At 44.8% G+C, this 15,947-nt stretch overlaps 1 protein-coding gene and 1 non-coding gene across 5 annotated transcripts in view; one reads left to right on the top strand and one right to left on the bottom strand.

The window, feature by feature from the left end:
* Positions 1–783: 783 nt before the first annotated feature.
* LOC102373475 overlaps positions 784–15,947 on the top strand; it is a 19,877-nt gene continuing 4,713 nt past the window's right edge. Inside the window, exons 1-5 of one of the 4 annotated variants that reach the window (XR_323792.3) lie at positions 784–1,277; positions 2,796–2,932; positions 4,627–4,704; positions 9,091–9,206; positions 9,693–11,600. This is a non-coding gene — a transcript (uncharacterized LOC102373475). The other 3 variants (XR_323791.3, XR_003093985.1, XR_001358016.2) reach the window with 3 other exon arrangements.
* The window catches only part of CUNH19orf57 (chromosome unknown C19orf57 homolog), a 21,793-nt gene continuing 17,519 nt past the window's right edge, over positions 11,674–15,947 (bottom strand). Inside the window, exon 7 of the mRNA XM_014519845.2 lies at positions 11,674–12,901. Within this exon, the coding sequence (XP_014375331.1) occupies positions 12,895–12,901 (7 nt within the window). The 3' untranslated portion in view covers positions 11,674–12,894. The remainder of the gene's footprint in view (positions 12,902–15,947) is intronic.

Genomic DNA, 15,947 nt, shown 5'->3' with positions numbered 1-15,947 from the left:
CTCTTCGTTGGGAAGCAGATGTGTTGTCAAGGCTCTACTCCCAAGGTAGTTTGGACTGCCTTTCAGCAGAGCCTTGCACCATGAAGGTGGCTACACTACCTGGCACCAAAAGGACTGAGGCTACTTCTGGTTCCAAAGGTTGGAGAAATACCTCAGAATTTCCTCCCCAAAGTTGCTGCCTGGTGATAAGCATCGTTTATGCACCATGATAATTACTCCCGGCCCATCATGTTCACACACATCCTCAAACTGGCAAAGGACCTAAAAAAAGAAAATTACTGGAAAATGATATTGCCATTTTCCCTCCCTGTTATTTATTTCCCTTTGCTGGTCCTAGGCACTGCTTTGTATTTCAACTGCGTCTTTTCTTGAAGGATCTCAAAGCATGTCATGACCATTTGTTAATTAAGTCCTTGCAGTTCCCTTATGAGATAGGCGAGTAAAATATTAACATCCTCATTACAAAGGCATAGAAACAGGGGACTGCCACAAGGTCATGCAGCAAATAAGTGATAGGGCGAGAAACAGAACTCAAGAGCCCTGACTCCCAGCACTTCCCTGCTTTGATCAATAAGCACAATTCCCTCACAACGCCAAGGTTACCATTCTTAAGATTTGTGGATTGAAAAGCCAGAAGGGGTCATCGGCTCATTCAGGCACACATCCTGTTTAACATAGGCCAGAGAATTTCATCCAGTCACTCCTGACGTAAGCCCAGCAACTTCTGTTTGACTGAAGCATCTCTTCTGGAAGGGCAGCCAGTCTTGAACTGAAGATGCAAGAGGTGGAAAAATCCAGCACATACTCAGTGGCTAATTCCCCTCCCTGCTACATATGGGCACCATCATGTTTCTAATTTGAATTGCCCTGGCTTTAAATTCCAGCTGTCCAGACTCCCCAGTCCATACACAGTCCACCTGACCACATTCTTTTTCAAAAGAAGACGTAGGTTCCTCTCCTGGATTCCTATCATCCACCTGATCCCACTGCCTCATCAGTTAGCAACATAGAAAGAGCTATGAGAGACTGATTATAACTTCTTGTTGGTTACAGAGCTAAACTCTTTTATCAGCTACAAGCTGAATGACCTGCCGTGCTCCCACAGAACCAGGCTGATCTTAGAAGCAAAGCTGGCCTACTGCCTTACAAGCTTTATGGCAATTTTAAAAAAGGATTGAAAATGGTGAATATGATCTGTGTGAATTTTCCCTGAGGTGCAGTGATCTGAAGCCCAACGGGCTAGAGCTCCGTGTCGTGCTCTAGTCTGAAGCTGTCAAGTAAGTGAAACCAGCAGGCCTAGTAGTACCAGCCCAAGCTGAACAAGGACCGTGTCTATGTGAGATGCTGACTGAACAGTTGTTACTGCGCGGTCATTAGTACTTGTACAATAGACCCCTGATTTACGTGAGTATTGCATTCTGAGGGAATTTCATGTAAGTCAAATTCACGTAAGTTGGGACAACTTTCCCCATAGGATATAATAGACTAGTGAGGGGTTGCGTACCCCAGACATACCTTAGTCATAGCTTTTTTTCCCCCCCTTTTCTCAGCAGAATTGCCTTTGGGAGGTGCGTCTAGCATCTCACCTATGTAACTTGAGATGCCGATACCACAATGGCGGCACAGCTTGCTTGATTCCGCCTGCAAATCTTGTGAGGTGTCTGTGTATGTACACAAATTTTGCGAGCGTTCGTGTATATATGCGAATGACGCACATCTTGAGAAGCATTTTCCAGTCCGGACCCTAATAAAAAAATCGCATAAACGCGAGATGTGCGTAAATTGGAATCACGTAAATCGGGGGTCTACTGTATACATTTAGTATACACAAGTACTAAATGACTGCACAGTAACTGGAGTTACTGCGCAGTAGGGTCGCCGAATGGCTTTTAAGTGACACTGACTGCGTAGTAGCTCATTACTACTGTGCAGTAGTGTCACATCCCGCTTCATGCCACATGACACTACTGCACAGTCAGCGCCTCATGTAGATGCAGCCAAGGTGCAAAAAAGAGAAAAAGAAACTTAATTTAGAAAACTCTCCTTTCAGTAATGCTAGGTAGCTGCAAAAAACAGAGCTCTTCATTACACCAGTACTTATTCAGAGAAACTCAAAAGGCTTGAAATTGAACGCAGATTCACCTCAATGCTATCCTTTTTTCACCCCTCTTCTGCCCAGGGGTTGAATTATTTCTGGCCTCCCCAGGGTTACTTTTTCTTGCTTTTGTCAGCTAAGGGAGACTGGATCAGGGAGGATGTATGCCCTTAAGTCCCTAAGCCCCTGGTGAATTAAATTTGATGCTTGAATTGGCACCCCCATCTTGTCTCACAAAACGCCTGGGAAGAACCTAATGATAAAATCTGCCATGGGGAGGAAATGTGGGTGTCACTGTCTAATCCCTCTTCTGTGAGGGCATCTCCCAAGGTTATTGGATCTAGTCAGATGTCACACCCTTGGCTTTGGAGATGCTAAGGTGTGTTGGGGGTGGGGGGCATATGCATGGTAGGGTAAGGACAGGGAGGGAAATCCTATAGCAAAGCAATAAAAACAAGCAAGATGAAAATGTTCCTGTGTGTTTAAATGCAGTGTCTCGCTGCAGCAGGCAGGCTGTGTCTAGACAAACCCCTGCAAATCTCCCAGGCACTTATCCCTTCTCATTCATTTCTGATGGACTGTCTAGTGTGAAGTGAACACAGCTGTCTACTGGGGAATGGAGCCCTGGCATGAAAGGCCACAGGCATCCTTTTCATCTTCCTTTTGATTTTCCTTTGACATTCCTTTGTTTTCCTTCCAGACCTCTGCTGCCTTCCATCTCCATAATCTTCTTTACAGGCAGACATACATCTGCAGTACTGTGTCCAGTTTGGGGCTCCCCACTACAGAAAGGATGTGGACAAATTGGAAAGAGTCCAGTGGAGAGCAGTGAAAATGGTTAGGGGGCTAGGGAACATGACTTATGAGAACTGGCTGAGGGAACTGGGCTTATTTATTCTGGAGAAGGGAAGACTGAGGGGGGATTTAATAGTAGCCTTCAACTACCTTATGGGTGGTTCCAAAGAGGATGGAGCGAGACTGTTCTCAGGGGTGGCAGATGACAGATTGAGGAACAATGGTCTTAAGTTGCAGCAAGGGAAGTTTAGGTTAGATATTAGGAAAAACTTTCTCACTAGGAGGGTAGTAAAGCACTGGAATGGGTTACCCAGAGAGGTTATGGAATCTCCATCCTTGGAAGTTTTTAGGACCCGACTAGACAAAGCCTTGGCTAGGATGATATAGTTGGGGATGGTCCTGCTTTGAGCAGGAAGTTGGACTAGATGATCTCCTAAGGTCCCTTCCAACTCTAACTTCCTATAATTCTGTGACTCTGTGATATACAGGTACCTATAACCCTAACCAGAGTGGCAGGACTTGGATACATACCAGATAAACAGCTAAGCCCCTCTTGTTGCCAAAACTCTGAAACAAAAGAGACTCCACCTTTCTAACACCTAGTGAAAAACTCAAAACTCGGAGTGAGCAAGGGTGCTGACTTCGAGAGTGATCCCAACCTCTCCCAGCAGAAGGTGGTATTTGAACGGTGGCTGTTGGGGTGGTCACAGCTACTGCAATAGTAATTTCCCTCAACAGCATGGATAGAGTGCTGGCTGTGAGGAGTTTGTGGGTTTGGATGCTACAGTGATGGACCCAGCTATAAGAAACTGAATAAAACCTCACAGCTATTGCATGCCTAGCAAAGAACAGCAGCGGCATGGGGAGCTTCTCAGAGTAAGAGGCACCTCGGGGAATGGGGCTGCAGTGCTGGCCCTGGAAGGTGCCCACAGCCGGCCAGACCATAGCTAGGAATCTCTGCAGGAAAAGGTGCTGTGGTTCAGAGCGACCTCGCAGCTTCTCCTGGGGTGCTGCTTTAGATGAAAGCCTTGCAGAGGACAGAAGCCGTTCTTTCCACTGACAAGGGTCATGGAGGGCATTGCCCTCCAAAAGTAGCATGATAGCTACTTTGTGCTTTTCCCACACTATCTGAGGATCTCAGCCCTTGTCAGACCTAAATGAATGATCACTCATTAATAATAGTATTGCTAGCACCATTCCATGGAAATACTCCTGATGGGTGAGGGTCCTTGGGAGCATACTGTGCTGGCTGGAGAGATGAGATGACAAGCAGTCTGAACCTGGACCCTTCCTAGATCCTCAGATGTGTCCTATGGCATGAATAAGGCTCTGACCTCACAATTTATCCTTGGCTGTATATCCTCTGTGCAGTCAATGCCAGAAGTATGGCTCTCCAAGCACTGCTTCATGGAGGGATTCTTCCAGGCTTCAGCTGCCCAATGGCTCACAAGCCAAGGCAGACACTGACACTTCATTCTTATCATGTCTCATGTAGAAATAACTGGAAAATGTGTTAAGGATGAAGCTGGAGTGTCTGCCATGTCAGGCATGCTGGCACGCAACTGGAGGAACAGCTCTAATCACTGTACCATGTTCCCTTCCTAAACCAGCATTCTTGGAAAGTTGAGAGAACTTGTTAGGGCAATGTGATAGACAGACAGATACTGGAATGGTCATTACACAGACATTATTGCTTCTCTGCTGTGCACAGTATTAAGTTTTTCTTTGCCTTGTAGAAGGAACATGATGTGAGTGCCTTTGGTGTTGTGTCCTTCTGAGTCCACCCCATCTCATCGCTTCCAACCCCAGGGAAGGTAAGATGGTTACTCCAGCTGCCTATCCTACTAAGTTGGAAATCCAGGCAGCTCAGATTCTGTCCTGTCAGGTGCCAGGATCCCTATAAAGAAAGCACACACAGCCTCTAGTGAGGGGAGGCTTGCCATCGCATCCTGACTAGTGTCTCCTACTATTCTAACTGACTTTGAAGCAGTTTTGAGCAGTTTTAGGTACAGCTATATCCTGCTATCCTGTAAGGCAGGGTAGATGTGAATAAAGGCTTAGAGTCAATCTCAGGACAGTAAGTGGAGGAGAATCTGGAAAGCCACTTGCTCTCCCCCTCACTCCCACCCCCAAAAAATAGCCTGGCAATTGGATAACAGTAGGGATTCATTTCTCTTCAGCCCCAGATACAAGAACCGCAAATACAAGTGCTACAAGAACCACATGGATGCTCATAGTAGCAGCATCCACGTGACAAGCAGGTGAGTTGGATGGATCAGCTGATGCTGATCAGAGCAAAGTGCTGCCTGCTGCAGACAATTTCTGGTTAGCTCAGATTTGTCCCTGTTCCACCTAATGCCACGTCCCTGTTCTCCCCCTTACAGCTTTTCTCTATGACTGGAAATGTTTCTAGGGGTGATGGGAAAGGCATGGCTGCACAGAAGACTCACAAGAGCAAGGAAACACTATAAAATTCTAGTGGGTTTGAGAGGAGATGATGCTGTTGGAAGAGTACCCATTTTCTGGCCTCTTTCCTCCTAGCTATGTCCCAGAGCTTCATATAACTGGAGAGTGTCTGTCTGTCTGTCTGTTTCCCAATATCTTACCATTCATGACTCTTATGATCTTTTAGTTGTATACAGAACCTAATCAAATTGGGTAAAATCTTGGCCTAACTGAGCCCGTTGCCTGAATACTACAAATGCTCCCACCCGTGGGAGATTTCTGAGAGGACATTATGTGTCTTGAGTTTACAGTTAATCCAAGGACCCCAACTCCTTTCAGCCCACACTGAAACCAGGCTGCAAAGAGATCTGAAAACTGCCAGCATAATGCTGGCCGTGTCTACACAAGCAGCAGACTATGCAGTTGTTACTGTGCTGTCATTTAGCACTTGCATAAACAAGTACTAAATGACTGCACAGTAACCAGTGTTACTGCACAGTACCATCCCCGCACAGCTTTTTTTCAGACACTACTCCGCAGTAGCATCTCATGTAGACCTGCCTACTGAGATGGGATGGCCCACCCGGCACACACACAGCATGTTTGGCTAATATGAGAGAAGCTGAGGGCTGCGTCTGTGTCTCTGGATAATGCTCCAAGGGTCTTATATAAAGAGATTGCAAGAGGCAGGCAAGAGCAGCATTAAATATGCAAGAGGCTGGATCTGATTGAAATTTATGGAACCGGCACGCAAAACCTGTCACACTGTTGTGGGGGGGGGGAAATGCTTGTGCTGAAGAGAGACAGAGAAAGAGAGAGAGACTTTTTGAGTATCTTTGCATATTGTTAATATAAATCCCTGGTTTTCTCTGACACCATGTAACCATGGCGTCTCCCCAGCAAAGAGGAATGGAAAGAGCAGGACTAGAATTTTAAAAGGATTCAGAGAGGGCAACAAAATTCAAGAGAGAAGGAAGAGTGGCTGGGTTCAGAGAAAATGGCCAGGATCCATTTTGTCCCAGCAGCTTCAGGGAAGACACCCAGGTGGCTCTGAGGGCAATTTCTGACCAGCTTGTACTCCACAGAAGTATTTGCAAGTAAATACACACATACAGATTATATAGGGCCAGATCCTTTAGTCATGTGAATCGAGGGATCACCTCTCTACAGTTATGCTGCTTCACACCAGCTGGGGATCAAGCCTGGTGTGGTAGGAGAGGTGCTGTGTAAAGACACCACCTGGCTTCTCCTGGAGTCAAAGTGTACAGGGAGATTGCTCACCATGGCTGTAGCCCTGGTACTTGTTCTCCCTGAACACGTCTGGGTGGAGCCTTAGTGCTGCCAGACACTGCAAAGGAAGAAGGATTTCTGAAAAGGCAGAACTATGGCCCAGCCCCCTTCTGCACAACTGAGTCAGAGAGAGCATCTTCTAAGTGCATTGTTCCTGTCGAGGCTGCTTCCCCAGGTCCCTACCTGTAGGCATTCTGGCTGCCTCTGTTCTCCGCTAACAGAGTGCTTCCAGGGTCTGCACAATCCCATCCCCATGACAAGGCTGCCGTTCCTAAACCAGGGCCCCGCAAACCTGTCCACACATTCAGTGCAGCATTGTTCTAGGTTTACACACAGCTGGAGTATTTTTTCCCAGGAAATCTGCTATGCTGCAGGAGTATGCCATATCACATGGTTGCTGCCCAGCATGTGGTACTGTCTAATGCAGGGGTGGCCAACCTGTGGCATAGGTATGTGGCAGGTGGCAGATCAGGGAGAGGACAGGCAGCACAATGGCAGATAGGCAGCAAAAAGTAGATCAGCAGATTGTGGAGTGAGCATAGGGGAGGAAGCTGAAAGCAGAGCAGCAGATCAGGCAAGGGGAGTGGGGATCAGAGTGGCACTCTGGGAGGGTGCAGGCCTATTTGTGGCATACCTGCCAGAAAGGTTGGCCCCCAGTGGTCTAACCCACAGCATCCAAAGTCAGTGGTACATCTGAGGCTTCTGCAGACCAAAAGGAACACATGAGAGAACCACAGATAGATCACATCTGTTTATAAAGGCTCTTATTGCTTTGGTCTGGATGACTTCACTCTCCTACTCCTCCTCACCTACCACGTAGGTGAGATCGGTGCAGCTTTTGAGCTGTATAACACATGAGGGTTTCTCTTACACCCTCAAACCCACATCCATATATTATCAGGTTAAAGAAGAAAAACTTTCCAAATTGATTTACCCAAAGAACTTTGCCTTTCCAAACTCTCAGCTTTTCACACCTGCCAGACACACAGAGTGACTACCAGTCTCTTTACACTCTCTTAATTGGGAACATTTTCTGAATGGGTACAAAAATAGGGCAAGCAGGCAGATTTCCCTTGAGAGGCTCCTCAGTCTAATCTGCTGTTACTACCACAGCAGTAGGATGGCTGGGCTGCACTGCCACTTGCTGGTACAGTTAAGTAATGCACAAAAAATATTTTAAGAGTCTAGCATGGCATAATTACTGAAAGACCCCCTCAACTCAGTGACTTTGGGGGGATCGGAGTGAGCTCAGCAGCTGGTAGGATTGAGCCCTTAGCACACTCCTGGTCCTGAAAAGATGTGAAGCAGGAACATCAGGATAATAGCCCTATAGTCTGAAATCTTTTATCCAAGGACCTCAGATGCAAATTGAAGTCACCTCATTTTGCAATTCTTCCATGTGCTAGGCAGGCAAAGAATAGTTGCTTTACCTCTAGGGAAGCTGAGATGCAGAGACATGAGGTGGCAGCTCAAGGAAGAGATAATGGAACAGCATAGGGTTTACCTGAGCCTGCTAATGCAAATTAAAGTGACTTCTCTTCCCTGGGATTCTGTCTTGCTAATTAACATCAGATAGCTAACCTGGCATTTGATCATGTTACCTGGTTTAGGGCTTTATGAGTGTCTCTGCTGCTAGAGCAAGGCCGATCAACCTGCCACCCCCACTCCAGAAACACAATGTATGGTGACAATTTTTCTGTCTGCCTGATACTACCTTTCCTGGCATAAGCATGGCTGACAAAAGCACTCACTTGTCAGAGCCCCCCCGCATCAGGAGTTTAGCAGCCTAGCTGTGTTGGAGAGGGAGTGTGATTTTTCACTGCTTTCAGCAGCTAATTAAAACCTTGCAACTGGAGCCTTGTCTTGATTAGTATTTGGAGCTTTGTTTGGGCCATTAAAAAGGTGTTTTGTTTTGTTTTGTTTTTTTTCAATGAAGCTAGTTCACTTGAGCTACTTAATTTGACTGAATGCTCTAAGTAACAACAGTTTAACACCTTCCATTTGAGTTTAGCAAGTTGCCTCGTGTATGTTCACAGAGGTATTTCTGCAACAGTGAACAGCACAATTAAAAGGTTTAAATGGCCTCTTAAACTGCCCTTCATGCTTGGACATCAACACCTCATTAAGATGGCTGGGAAACTTCTTAGCTCTGCTGTTGCTCTCACACTCTTGCAGGAGTCAGGGGGTGAGGAGGTTTCATCTCTGACCAGTATACAATGTAGTTAAGCCATGTCCACATGAGGCTAACTTGGCTATATGTTGCTTTAGCTGTACCAGATAAGTACTTCCAGTGTATACTGTCCTCGGGCATGGAGCTGACATATGGAAGGTGGCTTCCTAGACAACATCTAGTAATGGATGTGGGTCACCTGGAAAGATGTGCTTATGGCATAAAGATTTGCTCACAGGGGGTATGCTGCTGTATCTTCAATTAGCTTTTTTCATCAGCCATCTCTTGCATGCAGGGAATGGCACAGCTTGGAATGCCATCTGCTGAGAAGCTAACTTGGAGAGTCTGAAGCCGAACATTGCTGGAATTCCCATGGAAGAGAGCCAAGATCTGCTGCACAGAGAGCCAGCAGTGAGTTCCATGTCTGCAAGGACTTCAGTCATCCTTTCTGTAGAAGCCCAAGGGAAGAGGTGACAAGCCGTTTGAGGCTAGTTGGGATAAAACATTGAATCATTGCTGTAGTCTCTACCTGCTGTGATCTACACATCAGATCAGCCTTTCACAACTGGGCCCATTAGGGGGCCAATACAAGCTGTATGACAGCACAGTTGCTGAAAAATTACAAGCTTTATCTGCACAGCCCTTTATCAGGATGCAAGTCCTTGAGTCCTGAGCCCACAGGCCAATACGTATTGTATTTAATGGCTGCACTGTTAATATTGTAATGTCCAGCTATAGCATCTACTCCTGCACATGTCACTATGTAGCAAGAATATTCATTTTTGTGGCAGCGCTGTTGCTAGCACTTATCTGTACTGGGATCTTATCTATTTATATCATCTATTTCTCTCTGTGTTGTGATCTAGCAGCTAATCTCTTTATTTTAAACTTTTCTAGTGCATCCCTCACCATAAAAATCACACAAGAAAGAACCGTTCCAGAGAGAGAAGTCACAGAATTTGGACTGAATTAGCTAAATTGAACTAGTAATAACGATGTACTGTATGTAGTGTTGCAATTCATATGCCTCTACAGTGTTGAAGGTCAGTGGTGAATGCATGTCAGGTCCTTGATCCAAAGGCGTTTGACCCTGGGAGGACTTGTTACAATTAATAGCCTTGATTTCAATGGGAGTACTTCAATGAAGCCCGGGCAATAAATTTTGTGTGCAATTGTGTTTATAGGAATAGGCTTCAAAGCACAAGCAAAAGCAAACTGAGCAACGCACCACATCACCTACGCAGAGATGTCTGGCCATTGTCTTTTTACCGACTCAGCAGGGCTGAAGTGGGAGTGTGGTATACATGAATGGGGAAGCTAATCTCCATGTGTGGGGCTACATACAGAAGTGGACAAGGAGGCAAGGAAAAGAGCTGGTGTGGAAGGGTGAAGACTGGGGAGTAGGGATAGGAGAAGCCAGTATGTTATTTGGAATTAAAAAAGGAAGTGATATGCGTATTTAGACAGACAAGGTTCTTTGGGTGAATCTGACATCTTTTATTAGACCAAATTAAATAGCTGGGGAAAAATTTTTTTAGCAAGCTTTCAGGTTTAAAAACCCTTTGCCAGGCTGAGGAAGCCTCTGCAGTTGGTGTGTGCTCTTCCTGGATGGACTGAATAGTAAATATGTGTATTTAAGAAGTCAGGAACCATGATAAGAGGAGCATGAATGGAAAATATCCTCAGAAGATGCATTTGGGAGTGAGTGAACTAGAGGTAGGGTCGGGAAGAATTAAGAGGAGTGCAAACCAGTCAGATGTATCCCAGCACCTTACAAAACCAAACACTATGTGAAGCCTGAACTAGCAAGAGATACAAAGGTTTCAGCGAACATTCAACGCTGTCGGTGAGTTTTGGCAGTCAGGTTAAACCATCGACCGTTGAGTGTACCCTGCAACCTTGGTAACACCTGAACTGAAGGATTTAGGCTTAAAAACAGTCTCCCTAAAATAGCCTTCACTTAAACATAGCACATTATAAAATACAATTGCTTTGTCTTCAAAAGTGCTAATTCAGTTGACTTAGCTAACTGGATTTAATATATGTCAATATTAGCACTTCTTCACACAGTAAAACTTTTCAGAAAAACTGTTCTGCAGTAATTTATTCCAAAATTTTTCCTTGTGTGGCCATGCTATTCTAGATTAAAAGTTACTTTGTTTTGGAAGAGGTTGCATGTTTCCAAAGTAGAGTAATTATTTAGGATTTTATCACTCAAACGCCATCCTTATCGAGAACATTAGTGACACGACAGAATATGGTCACTTTTATTTTGGAATAGGACACATGGAGCTCTATTCTGGAACAGCTATGGCTATTCCAGTCAGCTTCACGATGTAGATAGCACCCAGTTTGCTGCTTGTAGATAGCACCTAGTTTAGAGAAGCTTTTGATAGTTAACCTGTGAGCAAGTGGAATTGTTACTTCCATTTGGGCTTAACTCAAGACTACTTGCTCTCAGCGCTTCATGATAGCTGTACTATAAGATTCCTCAGAAGCTGTTGCAACTCTGCAATTTAGAACTGGAACTGTCTGAAGAGACAGGCATATTTTCCCTGTGAGCAAAGGTGTGGTTCTGGAATTAGAGAAGGGTACTTTTTACTCCCAGTGTTCTGTCCCTAGGTCGATCGCTTTCCCTTCCTTGTGCCTCCGTTTCATTCATCCTTGCAACAAGGATAATATTGACCTTCCTACCCAGAAGACTGAGGTTTAATCTTTTAACATTTCTAATGCTCTGTGAGATGCTCCTGCTGTAGAAACATGAGCTGCTATTTCTGATTATTCTCCATGTCCCTGCTCTGTTCCTGTGCTGCTTGAGCAAAGATTCCCAGAAGCCCAAAAAGTCACAATCAACATTCATTGCTGTCGGTGGGTTGTGATGCTGAAGGGAAAACTCACGGATCAATGAATGCAACTGTGATTGGAACAGACACATTACTGTACCAGCCCTGGTGCTTGAAGGCTGGTGGATGGACTTGGTCTCCTGATTTTTTGCTCACAAACCCTTGGAACAACCCTTCATTCTGAGCACTTAGGACCTTTCAAGATGAGCTCATCCAGGCATGCATGACAAAGGCAAGAGAATTTCAGAGTAGCTGTGAAGTCTTTTCTTTAAGACCTTAATGGGCAGATTTTCACAGGTGCTGAATGCTTGCACTCCCCATTCACTTCAGTCAGCATGGAAGTTAAATACAAAAGACCTAATAGGGGTTTATTCCCAGCTAGTCTATACTCCAATTAGTGTATGTGTGTTCTCAACAAACAAGTGCCTTGTTTAGCTTTAAAAGCCTTGAGCTAGGAGGCTCAGATAGGCACTCAGAAACCACATCGATGGTCATGGAATAAAAGGACAGATAGGCAACTATCTGCCTTGAAGAGATTATTCCACTGATCTTACCATTAGGACTTTACAGATATTCACCTTTCATTTCTTTTTATTATTTATGTATTACACCGCCTTAGATTGTCCTAAATAATCCTGTTATCTTCCTGGAAGCATCAGATTCTTGTAGACAGCTACCACATGTCTTACAAAGATTCTCATTTACTAGTGTGACTTGAAGGTAAGGGGTCAGAGGCAGATGCTTTAGAAAGCTTTAGCTATAAAGTTAATAACATCCTTCAAACGTTAAATGAACATCTCAGCAGAATTCATTGCCATTTTCACCCTTGGTCAGATCATACTTTTGAAACCCAAAACAGTGAATCCCCAGTGTCATGCAACGAAGAATGTTTAGTGGTTAGTACAGGCCCCAAGATTTTGTCCGTGGCCAGGGTTTGACTCCATAGGCTTGTTATTTAGTGATTTTGAAAAAAGAGATTTCTGAGCTTTTCAGCTGCTCCCTGAAAAGTGATCTTTATTGACTGGCTTCCTGTTTGCTGCTTGAAAATCAATTCCAATGAGAAGGAAATCTGCTGAGGTTTTCTCATTCTTACAGTGGGTTGATTTCAGCTGATGAATGACAGTACTTAGAGGTGTGGGCATCTGAGAGAGCAGTTTCAAGGTGGGAGGGAATATGGATGTCATGGGTGTCATGGGCTCAATCATGCATGTCTTTTCTTCAGTGACCCTCCTATTGGTTCAGCAAGGATGGCAAGGTTAGGATCTGTAAAATGTAAAAGGGGACACAAGTTTAATCCAGTCCAGTTAGGCCTAGAATTCAAACATTGCCAAAAAAAAGGGGCAAAAATCCAAATATTTACTTTAGTTTTAAAAAAAAGTTGAATCACAAAAAGCTGCTATTCACAGTTCTGCTGCATTCATTTGTCCATATGTGAAGGGATCTGGACAGTGGGATGTAGTACTGAAGAGTCTGGAGAGCTGCGAATGGCAGCAGCCGCATAAGAAAAAGCTGCAATAGTCAAGATGAAAGTAAAAGAAGAAATGGATAAGGAATTAAGCAGAAGTGAAGCTGAGGCAGCAACATTTACAGACAAATGTTTCTTGCATATTTTAGTTGCCATTCCAAAGAAAAAGCTCTTCTGAAATATTACTTGTGATTGCAGCATTTTTGCAAAATTGTTGCAATTCCTGATGCTTGTAGTAAAACACAGGCATGAATGTGCTTTTAAACTCCAGGATATTGCAGCATATTTAACTTGAAGACTTTTATTTGAGAGACCCCTTTTGAAATCACAGAAAAGGGGGGGAGACAACCCAGACTCTTTGTCTCCAGGCAGAGGGAGGTGGAGTGGGGGAGGGAGCTGACTGACAGATTCAGGTAGACTTCCAAAAATGTGATTGGCTCTTCTGAAGTCTCACTGATGGCCCCTTCAGAAAACAAAATCACATGGGGCTATTTTACTCCCCAACACATGCAAGTTTTCCTAGGAAATACAACATGGAACAGTTTAACATCTGGAAAGATTACTTGGGACTGGCAGAAGTGGTGGAAGAGATTCATAAACAGCAAAGCAAAGGAGACAGCTTGCAGATGGCAGCCACTTCTGATGATGAGATGGAGAGTCCCAGGTTCAGAAGACAAGACATTTCCTCTGGGACCTGGACAGGAAACGCTCTCTGTGCCTTTTGCAAGCACAATGGGGAATCAAAACACATCTACACCTCTCACAATTTGAAGGACAAGGAAGGAAGGGTGGCATGTCCAATCCTAAAGAACTACATCTGCCCACAATGCGGGGCCACGCAGGAGAATGCTCACACCAAGAGGTTCTGCCCCCTGACCAGAAAAGGATACACATCAGTGTACAACTGCTTCTCCAGAAATTCAACAGGAAAGCGCCCTGTCAGTGGCCCCATGCAGAAGAACAAGGATGATTCATTACCTCTTTCAAATATATCTTAACCTGAAAAGGCCTCACTTCCTCAACTCCATACTCAGGTAACTTTTTTTTCCTAGTGAGAACCTACTTATTCTATTTCAACCTGAAAATAGTCCTGCTGCTGAAATCTCTCATCTCTATCCAGGTCATTAACTTGCTGAATCTGTTACTTCCATAGAGGAATACACCTGGAAGGGACTTCAAGAAAGCCCCATCTAGTCCAGCCCAGGAATCAAACCTGCAACCTTGTGTATTATAAGCACAAGTCTCTAACCAACTGAGCTATTAACAAGAACATACTAAATTTGCAACTCACGCACATCAGTGGCAACACTGCCCTGTCTGAAATGTCCTGAAGGGAAAAAGGATGGGGATAACTTAGAAAGTAGGGTACTGAGAGAGCAGACTGATGTTATTTCTAGCTTGAATACTGCCTTTTGCCTGTCCACACAACAGATATTAATAGCCTTGTGCCTAGAGCCATTGTTTATAGAAAATAGCAGTTTGGCCCCCCAGGGGTTGGTTACACCCCCTGAAACCTAATTTAGGAGGTGACCATAGGAAAGTCACTGCATACTTGCCTCAGTTGCTCCTTCAGAGTGGGAGGATAATGAAAAAACTTCACAGAGGTATTGCAAGGCTCAATTTGTGTTGTGTTTATATCCCCATCTGGATATCCACTGGATATCTTCTCTATCTAGAGGGATGTTTGAGAACTTTGTTACAGTAGCTTGGGGACCCAAGTTAGTCATATATTTCCAGGCATTTTTCTTTTTCTCTGGGAGTACAGAACCCTTGTTTGCATTAGTTTCTTACATTGCTGCATCTTGTACTTTGTTGGGCAGTCTACACAGGAGGTTTACTGCCGAGTTGCCTAATTAGCTCTGCCCCATCTTGGTGTCTATACGTGTGGCCCTATTTGGCCACAGGAAACTAATAAACTCTACAGCAGGTTCATACTTGTAAATACAAGTACTATCCTGTTGCAGAGATTTTTCGTGAACAGCAGCACACGGGTAATCGCTAGCCGAGCTGGCTGGAGCACTACCTGTTGGGCTAGTCCCATGCTGGAGCACCCATGTGCCCCAGCCAGGCCCACCACAGCATATTGAGCCAGGGTGGAACGGCTCCGGGCTGGGAGGCTGACCTTCCCTCCCCTGCCCCTTGCAAGCTGGGGCTGCTCTGACCCAACTCAAGGTGCTGGTGGCACCTGGGAGCAGTAAACTCTGGTGTGACATGCAATGGAGTTTATTGCTTCATCTTATTATGCATGTATAGATGCTCCATCTATTAATTTTCCAAGTAAAGTCTTTCCATGTGCTTCATAAATGGTTTTAGCCTCAAGGCCCCCTCCATAATTTCCTTGAATTTCATGGCACCCCACTTGAGAATCACTGAGTTACAAGCTACATTCAGAAAAGAGATGGAGCTGTATCTTAACACTAAAAAGGTTAAGACCTACTGAGCTAGCAGGTGTCAGGTGAAGGCACGGGGCATTTTCTATCATCTTCCCTTTTCCTGCCCCCAGTCCATGCTTGGAGTCACCACCACAGAGGCTGCTCCTACAAGGGGTCACATACTGGCCCCTGCCCCCATAGCTCCTTTCTCTGGTCCTGGGAGCATGGAAGGAACAGAGGGAACAGCCAGCAGTAGCAGCCCTAGGGGAGGGCAAATGGGCAACCACCTGGGGCCCCACACTTTATAAAAATAAAAATTAATTACATTGAATATTTGTATTATCAGTATTGTATTAAGATACTTTCATTGCAGTTTCATGGATAGGGCAAAGTTAAATTGAAATTGTCTAATTTCCTTATACATTAAAATTAAGCCTCTACAGGGCCCCAAATGACTCTCTTTCCCAGGTCC

Source organism: Alligator sinensis, unplaced genomic scaffold, assembly GCF_000455745.1.
Source record: "Alligator sinensis unplaced genomic scaffold, ASM45574v1 scaffold707_1, whole genome shotgun sequence".
NCBI lineage: Eukaryota > Metazoa > Chordata > Crocodylia > Alligatoridae > Alligator > Alligator sinensis.
Note: the sequence above shows the minus strand (reverse complement) of the source record. Positions and strands in the feature narration are given on the sequence as shown.